Here is a 23,163-nt window from a genome sequence, read left to right as displayed (position 1 = left end):
TTAATTGCTACACTTTTTGGTAGCCAACTAAGCAGCAGTTGGAAGTGTATTATTCAACAAGGATTCTAAATTTTTATTTGTACCTCTAGGCAACTCCAGGTCAATTGATATCTCATCCAAAAAGATTTCAAGTCTGAAATGTCTTAATTTAATTTTCAGAAAATACTGATATCACAGGAAGTAAATCAATCAAAAACATTTATGCTTTGGAAAAGCACTGTATATAGAGCATAATAAACATTTTTCTACAATATTGCAGTTAAAATATACAAAATACACAAATAGTATTGGCATTAAAGTTTGTGGTTTTATCAAATGTATTTAATTGTTCTATTCTTAAAAAAAAAAAAAAAACAACAACCCATATCTTTACTTAATAACTTTACAGAGCCTCATGATAATGTAATTCAGTTCCAGTCTAAAATGTTTGTTCTCTAGAGGCTCGTACCATTGTGAGTGAGGGGTGAGTGAGGCGGGCTCTCTGCTGCCCCCTCCAGACTCTCAAAGGAACTGCAGCTGTCTGTGTCATTTAGAGACGCAGCATTCATCTGTAAAACCAGACCCTCCTCTTCCCTCTTCACATGCACTTTCTCTTTCGTCTCATCATCTTCCTCCTTATTTTCATCCGCACCTGCTCCCTCCTCCTCAGCCTCCCTCTCTGATCTTTGCTGATCTGGTCTTGAAGGAGTAGCAGGTGTCTGATAGGCCTGCTCCGCCAGCTGAGGGAAGGATGAAGAGGTGAAGGGAGACAGAGGGAAGGGGATCTTAGGAGAAGGAGATGGCGACTGGTAAGGTGAAAGAGAGGGTGAGCCGCTGGGTGAGTCATATGGAGAAAGGGAAAAGAGGGCCTTGGGAGAAAGAGATGGGGACTGATAAGGGGAGAGGGAGGGAGAAGCACCAGGAGAGTCATAAGGGGAGAGGCATGGAGATGCTTTGGGGAAGAGGGGAGGCGCCATGGGAGAAACAGATGGCGAGAGGTAAGGAGAGAGTGAATGAAAATTGGAGAAATTGATCATTGGAGGGGGCTGCATGTAGTCTGAGTCTTCTGGAAGATTTTCTGTAGCATCCTCCCCTCTGACTCCAGCTTCACTTTGGCCTGGCTCCATCTGTGTTTGGCCCGGCTGCTGCATCTCAGGCAGGAAGTGAGGAGTTGATGTCGGAGGCTGGACTTGGGCCTCACCGCCAGTGTCCTGACTTTGCTTCTCACCCCGTGAAAGACCTTTACTGGGAAGGGCGGGCGCTTGTTCTTGTTTCTGGGCTTTACACTTTCTTTTGGTTTTAGGCACCAGAGGTGGTGGAGGCGGAGGAGCGAGCGGGGGCGAAAGAAAGCTTGAAGACTCTGTGGAAATCCGAACCTTGAGGCTGCGTTTTAAATTGCCCTGTCTGGACAAAGTGTTCTGCAGGAAAAGGGGGTTGATGAAACAGAGGGCACCTTGGCCAGAGCCACAGTCCAGCTCTCTGGGGCTGCGTGTCATGATGGGACAAAACTCATGGAACAGTGTGGGATTGGAGCCTGAGTGTTTGGTGGAGGAGACTGGTTTAGGTGCTGTCTTGAGCTGGTTGTCGGAGTCATGCTGAGGAGCTGAATCAGCAGCAGAGCTTGTCTGTGAGGCAGCAGCAGGTGGGGCTGAGGTTACAGGGTCTGGCTTCTTCTCCTTGTCCTTCTGAGGAGTAGGGGCCTCCCGCGGCCCACGGACATTTAGGTGGGAGTTCCAGAATTCTATAAAACAACATAAATGTTTTTTTTCCATCATAGTGAAATAGTGATTTTCACTTAATTGAGCAATTTTGAGCAATTTCTATATTTTTCTGCAGGCAAAGACAACCTTGTTATGACTTTGAAACCATCTTATAAAAATGGTGTCATTCTAATGTCAAATCACCGCATATGTACTGTTGATTATGATACAATTCAGTAATAAAACTGAATTCCAACAAGATTCTTTGTCTATTTAATTGTCCTTCAATAGAAAAAAGGAAGAAACCCCCCCACCAATTGTATGTGTGTTTTTGTTTTTTAGGTTGTTTGTTACTCATCAGATGGGAGGTAATAATAATAATAACAATAATAATAATAATAATAATAATAATGTAGGGGGCTACAGGGTGAAGTGGTTAGCACTGCAAGAGGCTCTTCTTTGTGGAGTTTGCATGTTTGCATGGAGTACTCCGGCTTCCTCCCACAGTCCAAAAACATGCACTTAGGTTTAATTGGTGACTCTAAATTGCCCTTCAGGTGTGAATGAGAGTGTGTGATGGTCTGTCTCTATGTGTCGGCCCTGCAATAGTCTGGTGACCTGTCCAGGGTGTACCCCGCCTCTCGCCTAATCGGCTCCAGCCCCCCGCGGCCCGAGTGTGGATACGCGGTTAAGGATAATGAATGAATAATAATGTATGCAGGGTGTGTCTTTAAGGTTACAAAATCTGCAGTCAGGAATCATAGAGTTGTGTTTACCAACCTATTCCCATATGTGAGATGGACTCGAGCTCTTTGTGGGATGTTGCCCTTGCAATGGCTTCAGGCAGCTCCAGAGGAAAGCGTAATACATCTCTGATAAACAGATAATATTATATTAATAGTGTAGGAGAAAAAGGGAGAAACTGATAACATTATAGAAGAAGTGAAGGTAAGTTAAAAAAAAAAAACGAATGGCGAGTAGGTGAAGGAAATGAGAATGAGGAAGACAAGTCTTCACCTGCTGACACAGTAGAAGGAAATTAGTCTTGGGAGATCTGGGAAGCTGATGGCTGAAGTCTCCAGAGACAGAGCTGGGGGTGAGGACAATTAAAATGGAGAACAGTAGTTAGATGTAGTCATGTATAAATACTGTGAACTACTGGAAAAAAACTGTTAAAAGACCAAATCAGTACTTTTGACATTATATAAAGCATACATATGGTTTATAATTGAGAAACCAGGAATAGTTACTTCATAATTTATATGATACCTTATAAAAGGTAAGGCTGTAAAAGCACAATAATGGTTAATGGTCTGGAAAAAAACCCACAGTAATACATTTAAATGGTCTGTTTAGCTTTGTTTTGTTTGAGTATCCAAATTACAATTACATTATCTCTTTTTTTTTTTTACATAAGTGAAATCAGACAAGATCTTGATAATTATTGAGCACACAGGTATGACTGCACATGACATGTACAGGGGTCAGACAGAGAAATCACATTTTAACGCTTATGAGAAACGTCATACTCTTGGTGGAGGATTCCTCCCTGATGCCAAACTGTTGAACGAAGGATGGCACGCTGTCATCTGTCAAGCGCACACACAGCACATTTCTCTGGGATGTGCGAGACTTGCGCACCAGGAAGGTCTGCAGGAAAACACAAGTTATTACCATATTATTACTGAGTGCACATGTGAATGTATAGGATACACATGCATACATTGTGTGTGTATGTGGACATGTCATGCACTTGGGATTTTTATTTTTTAAAGTCTATGTGGCTCTGACCCCAGGAGGCTCCCTCTGCAGTATGTGCAGAGCAGTGGCAGGGTTGATGGACAGCTGAAGCCACACAGGAACTGTGAGCAGGAGACGGTCCAGTACGCTGATGCTCCTCAGAGAGCCCCGTCCTCTTTGGTGCCCCTTGCGGTCTGATGGCTGGGTGGGCTCCGGGAAGTCATACAGCGGTTCTACCTGTGCCATCTTCACACATACCACAAGAAGAACACCAATGGTAATTAGTTGGCCACTGATCATGCAGTCCCATAGTGTATGCTACAGGTGGTTATTATCTCTCCCTGTGGCTGACACTTGCAACAGAGAGATGGGTGGGATGGCTTCACACACACACACACACACACACACACACACACACACACACACACACACACACACCTGCGTAGTAAATCTGCCTGGATTGGGACAGCAAGTCCAGACTTGGTAAAGTTCAGCAGCTCAGACAGAGCTTAAATGAAATATGAAGCTAAGGGAAACCAACATAATTGAAATATAGACACTCAAAGCCACGATGTAAAATTACACAATAAAGTGCTGCCCACTGCTCGTAAGCATGGTGTGTTCACTGGTGTGTATAAAAGGGTGGGTTAAATGCAGAGTTTAAATTTCCCCAATAATACGGGAATCTTAATCTTAATCTAACATATTAAAAATGATATTGTACATTTAAGACTGTTATTTTGAAGATATCAGGGTGGTCCACTGTTAAAGTCTCACCGCAGCCTACATGTCAACATCTGTCTGGATCTGCACCGCGCATTCCAGCACATTTCCTCTTCACACTGAGATGCAAAGATTCTCCGTGTTGTAAAATTACACAACTTGTATGCCTACTGTGCGATTCTACTTTTAAGATCACGAGGGTGGTTGTAGGCCTACCTTTTTGCAACAGTCCTTTTTTTTATCCCCTCCGGCTCCACTTTATGTAGGCATGCTGCTTATTCTTCCATCAACTTCGCTACGATAAAAACTCAACTTGTCTTCCACTTGGCCTGTCATGACGTGTGTTCCTAGAGCCGGAGATGTCTCTCTTTTTTGGCTCCTCCTCCTCCTCTCCCACCTGATCTCACCTGGAAACAACCATGTGATAGGCCTACTGTACGTCACGGGCCACAGCTACTCACGTGTCTGTCATGATTGGTAGCCTGTTGTAGTCTTGCCTAACTGTAGTGAGTCGCAGTCCATCTGAGATCTACTTAGCCTAAATAAAAGCAGCATTCCAAAATGTATTATTGTAAATTGTATGTTGTATGTAAATATTACCTTCATTAAAGGCAGGCTACTAAGTCTGCACAATAGGTCGTTTTATAAAAATGAATATTGTTGGATTATAATTATTGATGCAAGTGTCAATAGTTAAGTATTAAGTATTAAGTATCACTTTGGCTAAATGTTAGTTGTTTTTCTTTTAGAGTAGAGGTATACAGTAGCATACATGTATTTAAGTATAGTGCATGAGTAATTACTACCATTTAATTAGTAAATGGTAGTAGGCTACAAGCTGCACAATGCCTCAAAAGTGAGAGAAAACTTGGTAAGTGCCCTCTACGGTGACCTTAAAATTAAGACACAATGCAGTGTGATATAGCCTGGTCTACATGCTAGAACACTTTCTGCATACTGGAGCCACAACACATGCAGCTCGGGCCCTGTTAAAGATAAAGAATAAATTCGCCCCTGACCCTTACCTGTCCACCACTGTAATAACATAGTACATACAGTCATTGGAAAAAAATTATTAGACCAGAAAACCATGAGCTATTTTGTTGTTATCATTATGTTTGTCCAAACAAATGTACCTTTAGTTGTACCAGGCATTAAAATGAACAAGAAATTGAAGAAAACAATTGTGGTCTATTATTTTTTTCCATGACTGTAAATAGATGCATATATACTTGCACACATACATGCACTACAAACACAGTGTATGCATTTAACTGGGGGCGCATAAATTTTGCATGAACATGTTATATGTATGTCATTTTACAGCAAAACTGTGTGCTTCTTCCAGTTTATGACAGAAAAGTGTCACAAGTGTTGTGCTATTCTTTGATTTACGGTAATTAAAAGTGTCTAATACGGTGATATAAAAATTTTCATTTTAGTCACGCCCCATTTCTGATGTATTTGACAGTGTTTTACTGTTATTTCTACAAACATTGTTACAGTGTGGTAAAAGCTAAATCAGATCGTGACTCTACTCAAAATTACAAATACAAAAAACAACTAGGACTGCAAGCAGTACTGAACGGGCCCTCGCAGTACACGCGTGTCGGGGCATGCTGCCGTCGGGGTGTGTGCGTTACAGGGGCCAGTCTATACCACCCCTATGAATTTCATTGCCTTAAGTGTTACAGTGTGGCCACGGTACCAAATATGAAATTAGACTGCCACCACAGTGCCACCTAGGGGCCGATCAATAAAACCTTCAAGGGTTATCCTCAGGAGGGCATTGACAATAAGTATACCAAGTTTGGTGTTAATCCGACCAACCGATTTGGAGATATAAAATACTTCAATTTAAAGAGCGCCACCTATGGTCATCGGCCAAAATTTTGCACAGAGCCTCAGGGGCTCATGGGGAAGTAGGATCTTGAGTTTCATGTCATTCAGACACACCAATGTGGAGATATGCAACACTTCGTGTTTTGTGTTTAAAATAGCGCCACCTGCAGGAAGTTGTTATTTAATATCTTGAGTATTCTTTGGGTTATCCAAATTGTTTTAATATCTTTTTGTTATGAGGGTCCATAGATGATGTGTGCAAATTTTGGTGCAAAACGTTGAAATTGCCTAGGAGGAGTTCGAAAAAGTAGGTTTACGACATTTTGCAAATTTGCGGGAAAAAAACGGTAGGCGAAAATGGGCGTGGCCTATATCACGAGATTCAGCACAACTCAGTGAACGCGTGGATATAAGGTTTTTGAATGTGCGATAAAGTATGTGGGAGTTATTAGCCAAAACGCACGTTCCTTTATTATAGCGCCACCTAGTGGTGGAAATTCAGGATGACAATAGATTATAAAATTTTTCGCCAGGTGTGACTTATATTTTAAGTTTCATGAGTTTTGGGGTATGTTCAGGCAGTGAAAAATGCGATAATTTGGGAAGAAGAAAAAAAAAATCATTCGAAATACAATAGGGACCTCGCAGGTTGTTGCCTGCTCGGGCCCTAATGATGAAAACAAATGACAAGACCATTCTTGCTTGTTGTGTGGAGGCCGCCGGGGGAGTTGAAAGTATTTTTTAGATAGAAAAGGGGGGCCCAGTAGAAAAACTTTGGGAAGCACTGACTTAGGCGATTATTTTAACAGTGTGACGATATGGCGGTGAAGAGCCATCTTGTGCAGCGTAAACCCGATGAAACTGCGCCCCCAGGGTCCACATCGAATCCTAAGAAACCGGAGCCGGATGTGAGGTTTGAAATACAGCTCCAGGACCGCGTTGGGTAAGTAGTCTGTAACGTTACTCTGCTAGCATCATTATAATACTTTCCCTCCTTGTTGAACAGTTGGAAACGCACCGAGACCAACGGTAGCCAGTAACCTTAGTGACCGTTCAGGCCAGTGATGGAGCTCCAGCTGTAACCACCACAGTGATTAAAGCACTACGGTAGCTAGATAGCACAGCTAACATTAGCTACATTGTTAATGTTTGCCTTCAACGAAATGGCCTGTAGAGTCCTTAGTTTTTAAGCGTACCTAAGTATTGTTGTTGCAACTACGCTGACAGTTTTACCATAAAATCAATGTAATGCCACCGGTTCGGCGTCGTTTGTCCGGGAGTAGCCGTTAGCGTTAGCTAGGTTAGCTAGCCTAGCAGCTAACATTAGACAGGTTGCCTCTAACTTCATCCTGAACCGGTTTTCGCCGCGAAAGTTTACGTTAGGCACACAATTAGCTAAGATAACTAATAACACTCAGCAAGCTAAGGCATATACGGTTCTTACGGTTATGTAAGTTCATAATTATTTTGATTCTGAATATCACTTTAACCCATTGGCATCTGAGCCTATTTTGGCCGTTTTTGATTACTTTTATATATATCCTTTATTTAACCAGGTAAAAGTCTCGCTGAGATTAAAAAATCTCTTTTCCAAGAGAAACCTGGTCAAGAAAGCTGCATAAAAAGTGACCAGTTACAACATTTAAACACAGTTAACATAAACAATTAAATACAAATACAGCCATCACAACAACATTGAAGGAGCCTCAGTAGAGATTTATATGGAGCAGTCACACTGACCAAGAGAAATTATTTTTTTATCCTTTAGAATCGATTTAAATTCACAGATTGATCAATTCAGACAGTTTCAATTCATTTTGCAGATTGTTCCATGATAAAGGGGCGTAACTAATAGCTTTATGACCTGACTCAGTTCTCACTCCTGGCACCAGCATCTGTACAATATTTTGTGAGCGTATTTATTGTATTATATTATTTCATTATGATTTGCCCTTCATGTACCAAAATCATGAAATCCGAGTTGAAAAATTATACTATTAACTACAATTAAAACCACAAATATGCTCAATGAACTGTTTTGGGACTTGAAAATGTAAACATAGGATACAAATATGAACATATAAAAAGGTAAACATTTGAATATAATAAAAATATATACAAAAACATGTATATTTATAGGCTTTTTTTCCCTTGTTAGCTGCAACTCTTCAAAACAAACTATGTGCGGAATTACACAGAGAGCTACACCAACGCTCAAATATTTCTGTACTCTCAAATTAAAACTATCATATCTTTGGTTTTACATGACCTAGGAATGTCAAACATCATCGTTAAACGTCACATTATCTAATCAGGACAGCACGATCATAGGCCCCAGAGGGTTAACTGAAAAAAATCAACTATGATCAGCCGTTTGGAGAAAACGCAATTTTTCTTTGGAGAATCACTAGTTAAACAATTTCCACGTCATCCACAGGATTAAACATAACCAAGCATTTTGTTCTCTCTTTTCCAGATGTCTGGTTGATACAGAGATGAGCGGTGAGAACGTGAAGTTGTTTGTGGGGAACCTTCCTTTAGATGCAACTCACGACGAGCTAAACAAGCTCTTTGGTCCTTATGGAGAGATCAACACCTGCTCTTTGCTCAGACAGTATGCCTTCGTTACCTTGAAGGGAGAGGGGGCAGCAGACAGGTATACAGCCATTTACCATTATAGCATGGTATAAATTAATTGCTAGTCATGAAATATTTATTGCATATTCTTGGGGTGATGGAGTTTTATGCACACAGATTTTATTATGATTATTAATGATGTTCATAATAATGAATATAATGAATAAAAACCTCCACAGAGAGGTCCATCAGGCTTGAGCATACATGCAGTAGGTAAGGGAAAAAAATTGACCAAACAAGTAAACCTAGTGTTCATAAAGCACCATCATATGCTCATATCATTCTAATGGAAGACCATACCAATAAACACTTCATTACTGAATATAAAAACCCTAAAACACACTCTTAACGTATCAGTGTGCAGCAGCCCTTTTGCAACTGAAACAGGAAGTGTCTGTGTCTGAGGTATGCAAAACCTTAACCTAGCTTTTGACACTTTCGTTTATGTTGTCTACTAGAATTCTGATTGAAAAATGTCTGACAGACGCACAGAAACCAGAGAAGCTGATAAAAGGTCTAATGTTTGCATAATGGAACTGACAGGCCTGTTGGATTTAGCTCTGCAGTATCCTAAAAAAAATCGTATGATCCCAAAATAACCGTAGATGCTTTATTGGGGTTAAAAAAAACAATATGAACTGGACCCTCACAAAACCAAAAACTGAATAGTTCAAAGAGACTAAGGGTTCTCAAGTCTGTTTATAGATGGATGCAACTAATTTCCATGAAATATAATATCATAACACAAAGATAAAAGCAGAATATGGCTGGTTTTAGTTTTATATCTTGTGTAGTGTAAATTATTTCTATATTCAGTGTTCGACTGGCAATGTTATCTGCTATGCAGCTGAAGATATTTCTGTATCTTACCCTCACAGGGCCATACGACATCTTGATGGCAAAGAGTACAGAGGCAGGCCCCTGGTGGTCGAGGAGTCACGTGCACGCCCACCCAACTCCACTAAAGTGTTTGTGGGGAACCTTGCCGCAACATGTTCAGCAGATGACCTGCATGGGTTATTCTCAACCTTTGGAAGAGTTTTAGACTGTGATAAAGTCAAAGGTGAGTCATAAAATCACCAATAGTGATGGTATAGGAAACAAAAAATAAATGCCATGGTTTTAATGAAAAGTTTGAGAAAAGATTTTGTAGAAGTTAGGTTCTGTAATAGATTAAAATGGGCTGGTATAGTATAGTGTAATGTAACAATAACCTTTAAATGATCTCCTTAGAGTGCAATGTTGATCTAGACGGCTGGGTTTTCAAAGATCAACATGTTAAATCTTTGAATGTAATAATGCTTAACAACAAGGGAAAATAAAGATATGGGATGGATGCGTTTTCTTTTCTTTTATAACTCTATTGCTAACACTGATCTCCTTGTTTCCTGTGTACTCTACAGCCAGATTATGCTCAAATGTTGGCTACGCATTCGTGCATATGGAGAGGAAGGAGGAGGCCTTGGTAGCTATTGAGGCACTCAATGGGACAATGTTCAAGGGCCGTCAGTTGGCTGTAGAGCTGTCCAAAGCCCAACCTTTGATCAACCAGATTGCAATGGCCGGAAATTCAAACGCTGGTGGTGTTGCAGGTAAAGATGAAGGATATGTACATTTTTAAGGGTTTTGCATGTAGTAAATGCTAAAACAACATGTTCTCATCATGTTTTCCACTCCCTTCTCCTGGCAGGGGGCAGAGAGGGTCTTCTTCCACGACCACCACCATCACTAGAGCACCATCAGAGCCAAGCAGCTGTGCTAGCTGCAGCTGCAGCGGCTGCAGCTGGTCTACCCATACAAGTAAGTTTATCTCCTGCAGTCTCTATCCTCTGTCTTGGAAAACCTCTAACTAGGAGTGTTTCGAGTACTTTTTGGAAGTGTTTTGGCTACGCCCATTAGATAGTTCCCCTCGGCCTCTGTTCACATACAGGTGCTTTTGTAGCGGCTAACCAATGGAGTTCAGCAACTAGCGACAAATCTAGCGACTTTTTCTGCTGTAATTGGAGACTCGTTCCTGCAGTCAGCAGAGCAGGAGCTGTTAACCCCTCAGCGTCCAGTTTGCACCAGTCTGCAAATTAATCATGTATGTGTGAAATCGCCGCTCAGTAGCTGCTCAGAAAGTACCTACCTGAGGCAGGTACTTTCTGAGCAGCTAACCGGCGAAGTTGGGCGGATCTTGGGCGGATCCTCTCTCCCAAGTCACATCCATAGCGGCTCACTAGAGGGAACAGTACCTAATGTAAACGCGCCTACTTATTATCCAGGGTTGGGCGATATGTTAAAATTTCCCACCATGTGTGAAGACAGTTTTTTTGGTTAGTAGATTTGTTTCAGCCAAACTTAAAAAAAAAAAAAAAAAGTATTCTCTCACTTCTCTTACCATTGTTCTTGAAACAAATTAGATTTGAATATATTTCTAAATTCTCTCTTTTAAATGATGGCATCTCCCTTTTCTTTTCAGGTCCAACAAAGTGTTCATAACTCATTCTACAACACGACATCCTTTGACCCCACTTACGCCGCTTTGAAGGGCATTACAAGTGCTAAAGGTGCAGATGGGGTAATATACGGTGCACTTGCCAGCCAGGTGTATGGATCTGTTGCTGACCAGGTGTACCAAGACATGGCCAATCACAATTCTGCGGCTGTCGCTGCTGTTGAAGAAGTAGAGCCACAGACTGCACCAGATCCAACAACGCTTTTCGAGGCAGCAAGAGCCAAGTTCTTTCAGGAGGGACAGAAGGTCTTTTAATCATTAATTTATTACACACGTATAATGTTCTTCTCCATGTAGATTTTCTGTGTTATACCTATTTATGTGTGTTTTGATTTGAAGGTTCTGGCAGAGCAGCAGGCAGGAAGAAAGGCAGCAGCTACAGACAGCGAGCGGGACCGCAGCCCAATCAGAGGAAATCGAGCCCCACTCCTCCCCGACCCTGTTCCAGGTTCCTTCGCTCAGATTCGACCAAAGCGCCGTGCCCTGCTGCCGACACCACCTGGAGGACCTGAAGAGCCTCCAGCGGCCGCCACCACAACACCTGAAGGGTCAGACCCTGTCGCTAGGTACACACACTACATTTTATAAAGGATGGAGGCAGGAAACAAATAATTATTAGGCCTGCTTCTACTTGCACATATAATTATAACAACAACACCAGCAATAGTAGTTTATTTACATAGTACAAACAATTATTTTACATTTACTCTAATCATGGTTCCCATGGGTCCTTGAAATCCTTGAAGGTTTGTTAATTTAGGAAAGAAATCAGATATAAGTAGACGTGGGTCCTTTGAAAATGCTTGAATATAATATAGTTTGAGCAAGATTAGAAAAGTTCATTTTATGTAGTTTTTTTACTTTCCACTAGAAAATAGGTTATGTTCTGCCATCTGCATGTGTCTCCGGCAGTCTTTGTTTCACGCACCACCTGCCTCGAGAAAAGCCAAACTCAAGTGCGCCCACTTAACACAGTACAACAGAGACGTTTTCACACATTAAATCCTCTCTCTCTGTCTATAAATTTCAGTAAAGAATGAAAGTACTCATAAGTTCTCAGTGATGATGTTTACATGCACACCAAAATTCCACTATAACTGAATATGAATGTCCTTGAAAAGTCCTTGAATATGATTTTTAAGAGGTTATGGGAACCCTGATTATTGTAAAGTGCTAACACATAACACAAAAAATAAAATTTGTCCATAATTTCTTGTGCGATGCAATTTGAAACTTTTTTTTAAATTCTCCTTCCTTCTGTCCCTCCAGGTCTTACACAGAGTACTACCAGCAAATGCATCAATACCAACAGTATCAACAATACCAACAGCAGTACCAGTACCTCCAGTATGCCTACACCAATCCTCCTCCTCCGCCTCCACCCCCTCCAGCCACCACACAGACACCAGCCTCAACCACAGCCACGGCACCCCCAGGGACGTACTCGGCGCCCCCAACGTATGCGGCTCCAGGAGCATACCCGCCGCCGGGAACATATGATACTTCGGGAAACTACAACGCCTCATCAGTGAGCTACAACGCTTCATCTGGGAGCTACGATGCCTCGACTGGAAGCTATGACACATCTGCAGGCTACGGGCCACCGGGAGCATATGATTCATCAGGAGCTTACGCAGCAGCGGGAAGCTACTCCACATCCACACCGTATGAGCAGACACCCGCACACGGGCAACCCATGCCCCAGCGCAATGATTACCCTTACCACACGCCAGAACCCCCTTATCGATAGTCCCACCCCCACACTCTCTTTCCACACTGCAGATGTGTGTGTGTGTGTGTGTGTGTGTGTGTGTGTGTGTGTGTGTGTGTGTGTTTGTGTGTGTGCGTGCGCATGTGTATTTACATAAGGGACAGTTTAATGAGGAAAACCAGAGAGGGAGCAAGGTTGTAATTCGAATGTAATTAAAATCTGAAGCATCTTCCCTTTTCTCCATCTCGACCTGGTCGTTAGCCTGTCTGTCAGTCAGTGGCTTTGTGGGACAGCTAATATTGGAATATTGTCAAGAAGTCTCAGTTTTTAGTTTGATGTTATAGAGGCACAGCTGGTTCCTTGTTGAATGTTAAAGAGCCCTGAGCGTTTCTTGGGACAAAGTTGAAGTCTAAGGCCTGTGTAGGATCTGGTAAGAGAAGCTTTCTGTTTGCACTGAATCAAGGTCTTTATATACTCTACATAAAAATATGCAACAAGTAGAGGTTTCCCGGAAAAACTATAGTCCAAAAGTTATGCATAGTCACATGTTTCAAGTAGGGAACAGAATGAAAAACACAGACATTTTTTTGTATGAGAGTATGAAAACCGCTTTACTTCATTAAAAAAAATATACTGGCAAATAAAGATCCATCTGGCCTCATTACTAGATAAATTAAACTTGGTCCTTTCATTAAAAACTCATCTTTCAGAGACCCGTATGTTTCAACATATACATCCCAACCCACACTCTAGTGTTGCAGTAGGGACACACTGTGTAGAGTATGTAGCAGGCCTCTGTTTAAATTCTGCTGCATTTAGCCTGGTCTGTTGGACCAGACATTTAACTGCCTGATTGGTAATACATTTTGACTAGAAGAGAAAGCAGAACTAAAGTTAAATGCAGTGGTGCACCTTTACTAAAGAACCATCTTTTTGTAAAGATAGAGAGTGCTTATTTAACCATTACTTGATTCTGGCGGGTTGCACTGAGTTGACCGGTTTAGTGCAAGTCAAGCAACTCCCACTTGGAGTGATGGTTTATTATTTTTGCCCTTCTCTATTTTTGTCAATTTCCTCTGGGTGATTTTGTGATAGCATTTTGCCTGCTGGCATTAAAACTTCACATGAGGCTTCCTGTTTGTTTTCAGGGTGTGAAGAGAGACTTCAGAGTAAAAACCACACAGGCCTTCCTGGTTAATTTGGAGAGCTTGCTTAACCTAAGATGGATATTACCGGTCTGATTATGCTTGCTTGAAGTTGCATAGTCCCGAGGGACTGCCAGGTGTGAACGTTGACTTCGATAACAACAGGATAAAAAGACAGTCGGATGAAAGACTTTCAGCCATTGAAATGAAGTATGTGACTTTTGTCTGGTTTCCATAATTTCCCTTTCTTGTGTTTTCTTGCTTAGCCCAGATTGTCTGTTTTTCTTGAGGTCTACACAAACTCAGAAGTCAAGTTGATGTTTGGTCGAGTCAAAGTTTGCCTCTAAAACATTAGAACAGAATCTTAGTAATTTTGTAGCCGTTCACGTTTCTTTCTCTCTACATCAGTTTTGTGTTGAATTTGCGATCAGAGCATCCAGTGTGGAAAGAAAGTTGAATGCATCCATGTGTTTCTCTAATACTCAGTTGAACCCAGGTTTTTGATATTTTTCCAACTGAAGAAGAGGAGTTCTGGGTTTTTTTTTGTTCATTTTGTACATATTTGGATTTATAAAAGCCTGGAGAATGGCTGTAGGCTTTGTTTGGCCAATGTTAAAACAATCTCAGCATTATTGATGCTTACATTTCCAATTGGTTTTTCTATTATTTGTTCCAGTGTCAACAGTTGCTGTGGTGCCTCTTCTCACATTGGAAACCATTGGTGATTTACAGGAAAAGTTTGAATAGTTTTCATACCAGGAAATGTACAATTTGGTACTTGTGTAAATACTTAAAACCTTATTTTAAGATGGAAAAAAGTAGTGCAAAACAACATTTGGTTGAACAGTGAGAGTACTGACTGTTAATATAAAGATGGAATGATTGTATTTCTTCCTAAACAGTTGGAGATGGTTGAAGATAAAGCAGTGCAGTTTATTTGTACCAGTCTGTTAATAACAGAGGCAACCCGTTTGAGAGGCAAGCATGACTGTAATCTGATTACAGTGGTTGAGGAGCATGTAGTGAGTGGTATTGAATAAATGTGGCATGTGAGTGTGTGAACTAAACGCTCAGTGAAATCAGACTTTTCATACAATTCAAAAAGCAGATTCAAAAAAATATGGGAGAAAATGGTATTTGAGGTGAGAGCAGGTGCAAGAGTGCAGTGCAGTGGCGTGTTGCAGATGTGTGTCGGGTTTATTGACTGAGTGGATCTGAGGTGACAGTGTCTGTGCTGCAGGTGAATATGAGGGTTGTGTTGGATTAAGTAAAGGCCGCTGATTTTCCCGAGCAGCAGTGAGACGAGCCGATGACCTTTCCTTTTCCCTCCTCTGATCTCACCAGAAACACACACCTCACTCTGACATTAGGATTACTGGCTTTCGCTGCATTCATATCACACCTAGACAACTCCACACTTATCTCTAGATGTATTTTTACCGGGTTAATTGCATTTTACTCATGTAAAGCAGGCTACATGTGCAAACTATACAAATGCACACCTGATTCCACCTGTATTTTATATGGCTTACTGTAGTTGTTCCGTTCGTGATCGTACCACACACCAGCTACTCATCTTATTTCTTATTCGCCACCTGAGTTGGTAGTGCTGTGTTAAGTTTAAGTGACACATAGCCTCTCTACATTTCCACATTATTCCACCTTCTCCATGTGAACTGTTAGTTGCATGCCTTGTTGTTGCTGCTGCTCCAGCCACCTTCTTCCTCTTGCTGATTATTGCAGCTAGAGTGGGAGGGAGCCAAACTGAGCCCTTGCCCTGGACGTACGCCACACGCAGCTGTAGCGTGGGATGGGGGAAACAGCAGCGTTAGGCCTGAAACTGCTGTGGACGATGGGGTGTCCCCCCACTAAGGTAAACACTCAGACCACACACTCCTGCCCCTCCCCGAAAACACGTGTACACACTCACAAGCACACTCCCACACGCAGACAGACACATCCATAACCATACTTCTCATTCCTTACCTGTCTTCAGGGAGTTTTATTTGTCAGGATTTCAGATTTTTGGAAATGGATCTCCTGTCCTTTTTAAAGGGAGAATACCTTTTTTTCCCCGCTTTTGATTTTCCTGATCATATCCCTGCATCCCCACCCCACCCCCACCCCTGCATACGCTGCTCATACATTCCTGCTCCCAACATACTGACCACTCACACACACACACCAGATTTGGAGGACACTTCTTTTAGTCTAAATCTGAACCCTTTCTGAAGCAGGCATGTTGTTGTTAGTACATCCTGTATTTAACAGCCTGTCATTCAGGAGTACCAGGCAATCACAGCCAGAGCTGGACGTGGGACATTTAGGTAGAATGGGTTGTTTTAGTTATTGTAAATGCGCCCCTGGGGCCACTTCGGGGTTAAGTGCCTTGCGTAAGAGCGCATCGGTAGGCCCTTCAATTCAGAGTTGAATAACCTGGCTCAGGATCGGTTGCTGGTTCAACGCTCGACTCCCCCTCTCCCCTAAAACAACGATTTTTGATGCCACATTCAACTTGTACGAATGATAATGAACACAAATATTATCATTTTGTTTTAAATTACATTTTGTCCTATGTTCTTTGAAATGTTTAATTATCAATAAATGAATTTGAACTGAACTGTAGCTTCTGTGTGAATACTGTGAGAGAGTCATTGATCTGTGCAGCTTATTAGTGTATTCTTATTCCTTTTTAAGTGTCTGTGGATGTCACCAAAAAAACTATTGGGAGCTCAGCATCAGATGACGTTTTATTCCATTTTCTTCCAAAAACATCAACCTATGCTTTTCAAATAAAAACCAATAATTTGATAACAATCCAAACCTGTTGATAATTCAATCACTTTGATATACAAAAAAATAAAATGAGAAGAAATTGAAGGTGTGGAACCTCACTCCCTGCTCACAAGACATTTTTATGGACACTGCTGAGTTTCATGCCCTCAACAACAATGAACAGTTTACAGATGGACACTAGAGTACTGAATGAGTCGTGAATGCAGTATACACAATACTGAGGGTATACTGAGGTAATATGGTGAGTAGGCCTACGTGCCTAAATGGACGAAGGATGGAGCGTGAAACTGCATAGACATCATGCGCCTTTCACTGGCAAAACAACATGGAAATGCAGTTTCTGCTCTGATAACACTGGCCAAGTCTGGTTTCCAGCCACCAGATAGTCTGAAGTAGCTTCAGTGATGATTAGAAATGGTTATTTTTGTATTTGCAGACAGTTGAGTCAGTCGATAATGGTGTTGGGAGTCTTCCATTATAGATAATTCTACTAACAACCCATTGAAGATTACCTCCAATGTCCTTTTTGTAAAGTTAGAGTGCAGGTAGAAGGACTGTGTGCTGATAATTGATATAAATGCTTGGGCAGATTATCATTAGTCTTTTTTATTACTAATGACTGGTAGACAGGCAAGATGAACTGAATGTAAGAGAGAAAATGTTATTTTGCCAACAGGTCTGATAGACCAGTCTGAGGCTGCTTTTATGAAATCAAGCCCCAGATTGAATACTTCTAAAGTGTACAGGTATGTCTGGCAGACAGACGCGTAGATACTCAAATTTTGTCTACCCATATGCTTTTGAAACTGGAGTTTAAAATAGAATAATTGATCTCATATCCCCTTGTTTGGGTTTGCAGAAATGATCTTAAAGAAAAGTTGAAGGTTTCGGTGAAGCCAAGCCTGGTTTCAGGAAACCAGTCCGTGCTTAAAGAGGATGACTGGGAAAGAATAAGTCCAGTTGATGGCAACAGACAGGACAAGACTGGGCAAACACGTTAAAAACACCACACAATGTTGACCAGACCAAACACGTATTACAGTACTTTGACTTCCAATCACAACCTCCCATGATGCTGCTGGCATAGTATGAAAAAGGAGCGAGCATTCAAACACACGTATTGAAAATAGCAACGCTTTAATAAAGAGCGATTTTACAAGACTGCAATGTCTAGCTAGCTAGGTGATAACTGGCATTGACATCCATGGTGTTTTACAAAGATGCAGTTATGGTAACTGGGTTTGAAGTTTGATGGGTTACTTGCAAGTTGCATTTCTGCATGCGAGGCAGCCTTCAAACAGTTACGGACCCTACATTGTAAAACAGTTGATTATGAATGTCAATGAATGTTCATGTCAAGAGGTAAGTAAAAAATCTCATGGAGAAATTTCCTTAACGTTTTCCAAACACACCGGTAAGTGAGAGTTCACACAATGGTCATGCTTTTACCGGGCACACAAGCCAATAAAAAGACGACACTTAATCATGCAAAAAAAGACAGTTTCTTTGTCTCCAAAAATAAAAGAACAAAAAAAATCCTTTTGAGTTCTGATATCATCCATCCGTAGTGACCTTGAATAAGAAGAAGCTGCGCTTTGATGATGACTTTGGTGCAAAAAAATGTTCCTGTTTCGAAGAGGACAGACCCTGTCCTGTCCACTTCCTCGATGAAGACACTCTTGGTATAGACCAGTTGTGATAGTTTACCCCTGAACCCCCCCACACACAAACCCCACCCCCTTCCTCCTCAAGATGGACACAAACATCACAAACATTAAACCCACCCACCCATCCCTGGATGATGACACCTTCAAAATACAACCATTCAAACACAGATACAGCAATTAATTGTCCCACGTACGGTACGTCATCCAATGGGGCTTCGATCACTTTACAGAGAGAGCACGTCTAAAAACACATGAACGGCATTACCTATATACAGAGGACATAGTAACAGTCAGAGGTTGGCCCAGGATGGATCGAGCTGCGTTGTGGGAGTGAAGTGCACAATGAAAGAGCTTACAGCTGACGGAAAAAGACGAACCACTGGGACGAGGAATAATGGAGGAGAATGAAGCGACAATTTTTCCAAAGGAGATATCCAAATGTCAGCTGGCCTCTTGTTGAGAAACCTCAGAGAATATCTGCTTGCTTGGTGACGATTTCTAACACTGAAGTCTCTGCTGGTAGTAGACTCGTAGCTGCTGGGAGGTTCGTTTTTGCCAAACCAGCAGTTACAGTTCAAGGTTGAATCGTAACAATACGCCACCACACAGTCGCCGTTTTCTTGACGATTTTGTTGGGAATCACAGGCGTAGTCTGGAGAGGTTTGTCTTCGATTCACATTGAGTTTCCAAGTCTGATGACTTTGGGGCCTTTTTTTCAGCAGATGAGTGATCCTCTGATTTGATGTCGGGTTGTACAGACTGAGACACGGTCACAACAACACTCACTGCTAAGTTAGTACACGCTACACCAGCTCACTAGAGACCTTTCATCTCTAACCGAGGAACATGACCCTGTTTATCTCTATGGGAAGGCATGTGCACACAAACACACACACATACAGTACATGTACATAGAACAGACACAATCAATAGAAAACGACTTCATCCCCAATCGATTATTGCCCCTTTCAACTGTACATCCCAGCAATGATTTTAGGTTTTTGTGCAGCAGAGCGGTGTCCCCTCTTCGAAGGTTTGTGCTATATATATTTATATATCGTCTGTCTGTGGGTCTAACTTGACCTTGGGTCTGCCAGAAAAACCACATTAACATTTAACGTCTCATTAAAGCCTCCCGTCTCTGGCTGTCTAAATTCATCTGTATGTCGTCACTGCAGGCATTACTAGGGTCATGATCGACAGACATTACCCTCAGTCGCTTTACGACAGTCTAGTCTCCATTTGACTCCTCCGACTGACCTTTAGCTGTCCTGTCCATAAATGTTAACACTGCATTAACAAGCCCCTCTTGGTGGTAGCAGCATCTTTAATTCCTCCAAGCGGAGGTGAGACATCTGCTGCGTTAATTACCCTTTTGCAGTTTTTCTGGAGTGTAAAGGACTTCACATGAGACTCATTTTGGACAGGACGAATGCTTAGGACAGGGAGGAAATCATACAGTTGGGAGTTAGACCATTTCTGATTTGCAAGACTGAGAATCATCTCCTTACTAATATCCAGTCACCTCTATATCTGGCTCTGAGTGCATTTTTCACTACTTTTGGAGCAGTACGGGTATAACATAACAGGTTAGAAAACGAAATAAAAGAGCATTCTGTACAGAAACCTGATGTAGACACACAACAACACTACAGCAGGAAACAGCTTTCTTAACAGCCTACAGATGGGTGAAAAAGACTCGATTGCATGATATTGCACAGCTGTAGAGGAGGAGAGAGAAAAAAAAGAACAAAATACACAGTGTGTACAGCAGGACCCCAAAGTTAGCAAAGTTAGTGTAAGAGGTTTGTTTACATCCAAATGCGATGCCTGGGTCTGGCTCAGTGCTTTCATTAGTTAGTTCCAGTGCAGTAACACGTTGGTACCTGGCAACACAGTAATGACATCAGGTACCAAAAGAGAAACACACACCCTACACAGCCACGTCCATCCACACACACAATCGCACCTGCAAATTATCGTTCCACGCCGAATTTTTGATGTAAAGTTGGCAATTAAGAACAAATGGAGCTCATAAAAAGACTGAAACGGTAATGTTGATGCAGCACATTGAAATGTAGAAAAAAGGACACGCACACACGCATTCAGATCAATCACTTCTGACATCAGGTGATGGATGACACGCAACCGGGAACCAATCCGAACAAGATGCTAAAATCACCTACACAGACATACACCCTTGGCAAAGTTCACATTGAGTAAAGTGCCAGCAAACAATCCAATCAGAGAAAGAGACGCGTGTCCTCCGAGTTTGAAGTGGGTTAAGTTTTTATACTGGAAATTATCGGGATGAGGAGGTCAGGAAGTGGCAGTAGAGCTTCTGCACTTCCATAGAGCTGTCATCACAGGTCATAATCGCCGTTCGAATTGGCAAATCAAACAGAGGATGAGTGGGATTGATGCGGAGCCTCTGGTGCCCCCATTCAAAGACAGATCAGTAGCCACATGGAGAGAGGAGAGGAGATTAGAGGGTGAGGCGACTTGAAAACAGACATCAGCATTTCATCTTTTATCAGTCCTCTGGTCCTCTCTCCTTCTTCCTCTCCCCTCCCTTTTCCTCTCTGTCTTCCTCTTTCTTCCTCCGGCACTGGATTTGGTTCTGGATTAGTTTTCTTGGACTCTTTCTCTCTCCATCTCTTTCCTCTCGCCTTCTCTCTCTCGGCTTTGCTGCCATGGTTACAACATCATCCCTACATGAAGTGCATCTGCAGAGGACGGGAGGAGAATGGAGAGTAATTTAGTTTGACAAAACAGCTCATCAAGTGTTCAGGCATCTACTGACAAGCATATTACCTGCCGCAGTGCCAGGAAAACTGCTTCTCAGGGCCCAGAGTGCTCAGGAGGCCATTATGTCTGTTATGTTTTGAATAATTGGTCAAAATAGATTTGTTTGTTGTCAGAGTCTTGTGGCCGCACCAACTGATGATTACCCGCTGTGAAAAAACCCTTTCTTCACACTTGCCGGTCAATTATAAAATTATCTGACAACTTGTTTCACACTGCTTCTCGACGGGTCCACAGCTTGAATGTTGTTTCTCACACGTGAAAAATAGCCATGAATAAGTGTGCCAATTCTTCCAGAAGGCTTGCAGACATGAGGCACGTACAGTTAAAAGAAAAGTTCACCCTTGGTTGCTCTTACGCTGTTATATATCAATTTAGGATGTCCTACTCTTTTGGTGGACCCATTTTTGTTTCAGTTTGCCTTGCCAACTTCTCCTTCAGTTGGTAATTTCCTACTCTTCCCTGCAAAGTGTTCAACAACCCCCAGCTAATTGGCTACAGCTCCATTACCACTTTACTTAAAGCTACACACATATATGGAGAAACTGTGGCTCCAAACCCGATCAATACTGCGCAGACTCTGGCTGCAAATTATATCACCAATGCTAGATGGCAGCGCCCTTATCTGGGATAATTTGGCTTCATTTTGTACAGTGGTTAGAGTAGAGATGCATTGTCCATCTTTATGGACTGTTCATATTTTTAAGAGCAAACTTAAGACTAATCTTTTTAATTTGGCTTTTACTTAAACCATTTTTAAATACATTTTTAAATTCTTCTCTTTTATTTATTTATTTATTGTTTGCTATTATTTTTTTGTCTATTTTTTGTCTATTTTTTTTATCATGCTTTACTTTTTATTTATTTGTTATTATTATTTTTCTGTTTTTCTTATCTAGCTTTATTACTTTTTATTCTAATATTTTTTATTTTTATTTTATACTATTATTTATTATTATTTACTTTTTTATTTTCCCCCCCTTTTTTATGTGAAGCACTTTGTGTTATTTGTGTTATTTCTTTTGTATGAAAAGTGCTATAGAAATACATTTTGATTGATTGATTGATTGATTGATTGATTGATTGATTGATTGATTGATTGATTGATTGATTGATTGATTGATTGATTGATTTACATACATTGTGTGGTTTCCTATGTACCGTAACTGGCTGTGACCTTACAGTATATTGAATGGGCAAATATGAGAGTGGTGTCAATCATCTTGTCTAACCCTCAGCAAGAAAAATAAATATCAGACTACTCCTTTGACTACAATATGCACTAATATGTGTATATTTATGTGTCAGGTTACCTGTGTCCCCGGGATGTGTCCGAAGGGATTGGTGGGTCTCAGGACAGGCTGGTTGTACATGACAGGCTGTGGGGGCATCACAGGAACACCCCCCATTTGATGACTCATCTGAGGAGGGAGCTGGTCGGAGGACAGGTGGGAGAGGTTATGTGGATAGAGAGAGAAAAACATTTCAGATATAGAGTAGATTAATGCCAGTAGATTGTGAAAGTATGTCTGAGATTAAAGCTGTTCTTTACCATTCCATACACAGGCACTTGGGGTGTCGTCATAGGAAAAGCCACTGGTGCAGGAGCCTGTTTGGGAAAAAAGAGATGAACACAAAACATGATTTTGTGGCTGAGCTACAGTGTTAATCTTGTCCTGAGGTTGATAACAAACATTATCCTGATACTGTTAGGCCCATGTCTAACCTGTCAAAGATGTCCCACCCCAAACAAAGACATAAATGTCTGTAACATTTGCATCTGTTTGCATGTAGCAAGACACCTAATCCTTAGCAAGAAAATAAGTGCACCATTTGACAAAGTAGAATTAAAGTAGCAGATTGGCAGTCTGTAATAACCACAAGGGATGAAATAACAATACCAAGGCAGCACAATAAGCTC

General features: G+C 41.5%; 3 protein-coding genes across 4 annotated transcripts in view; 1 reads left to right on the top strand and 2 right to left on the bottom strand.

Moving 5' to 3' along the window:
* Positions 1 to 147: 147 nt before the first annotated feature.
* LOC131987004 (ras and Rab interactor 1-like) lies at positions 148 to 4,466 on the bottom strand. Its single transcript, XM_059352149.1, has 7 exons — positions 4,359 to 4,466; positions 3,471 to 3,665; positions 3,209 to 3,329; positions 2,697 to 2,769; positions 2,460 to 2,551; positions 1,622 to 1,720; positions 148 to 1,510 (listed from the first exon to the last, which is right to left on the bottom strand). The coding sequence occupies exons 2-7, from the start codon at positions 3,663 to 3,665 to the stop codon at positions 435 to 437; spliced, it is 1,656 nt and encodes a 551-aa protein (XP_059208132.1). The 5' UTR covers positions 4,359 to 4,466; the 3' UTR covers positions 148 to 434.
* A 2,413-nt stretch (positions 4,467 to 6,879) lies between these two features.
* LOC131986376 (RNA-binding protein 4-like) lies at positions 6,880 to 15,637 on the top strand. Of its 2 annotated transcripts, none has more exons than XM_059351289.1 (8): positions 6,880 to 6,927; positions 8,461 to 8,640; positions 9,500 to 9,684; positions 10,025 to 10,213; positions 10,312 to 10,421; positions 11,083 to 11,364; positions 11,458 to 11,666; positions 12,388 to 15,637. In XM_059351289.1, exons 2-8 carry the CDS (start codon positions 8,480 to 8,482, stop codon positions 12,866 to 12,868), a joined length of 1,617 nt encoding a protein of 538 aa, XP_059207272.1. In that variant the 5' UTR covers positions 6,880 to 6,927; positions 8,461 to 8,479; the 3' UTR covers positions 12,869 to 15,637. The 2 variants fall into 2 exon arrangements, with proteins under 2 accessions (XP_059207272.1, XP_059207271.1); XM_059351288.1 differs by having other exon boundaries at positions 11,458 to 11,684.
* A 1,074-nt stretch (positions 15,638 to 16,711) lies between these two features.
* Positions 16,712 to 23,163, bottom strand: part of LOC131986382 (phosphatidylinositol-binding clathrin assembly protein-like) — a 30,299-nt gene continuing 23,847 nt past the window's right edge. Inside the window, exons 17-19 of the mRNA XM_059351295.1 lie at positions 22,795 to 22,851; positions 22,556 to 22,675; positions 16,712 to 21,163 (exon numbers count right to left, since the gene is read on the bottom strand). Of these exons, the coding sequence (XP_059207278.1) occupies positions 21,149 to 21,163; positions 22,556 to 22,675; positions 22,795 to 22,851 (192 nt within the window). The 3' untranslated portion in view covers positions 16,712 to 21,148. The remainder of the gene's footprint in view (positions 21,164 to 22,555; positions 22,676 to 22,794; positions 22,852 to 23,163) is intronic.

Source organism: Centropristis striata, chromosome 15 (assembly GCF_030273125.1).
Source record: "Centropristis striata isolate RG_2023a ecotype Rhode Island chromosome 15, C.striata_1.0, whole genome shotgun sequence".
NCBI lineage: Eukaryota > Metazoa > Chordata > Actinopteri > Perciformes > Serranidae > Centropristis > Centropristis striata.
Note: the sequence above shows the minus strand (reverse complement) of the source record. Positions and strands in the feature narration are given on the sequence as shown.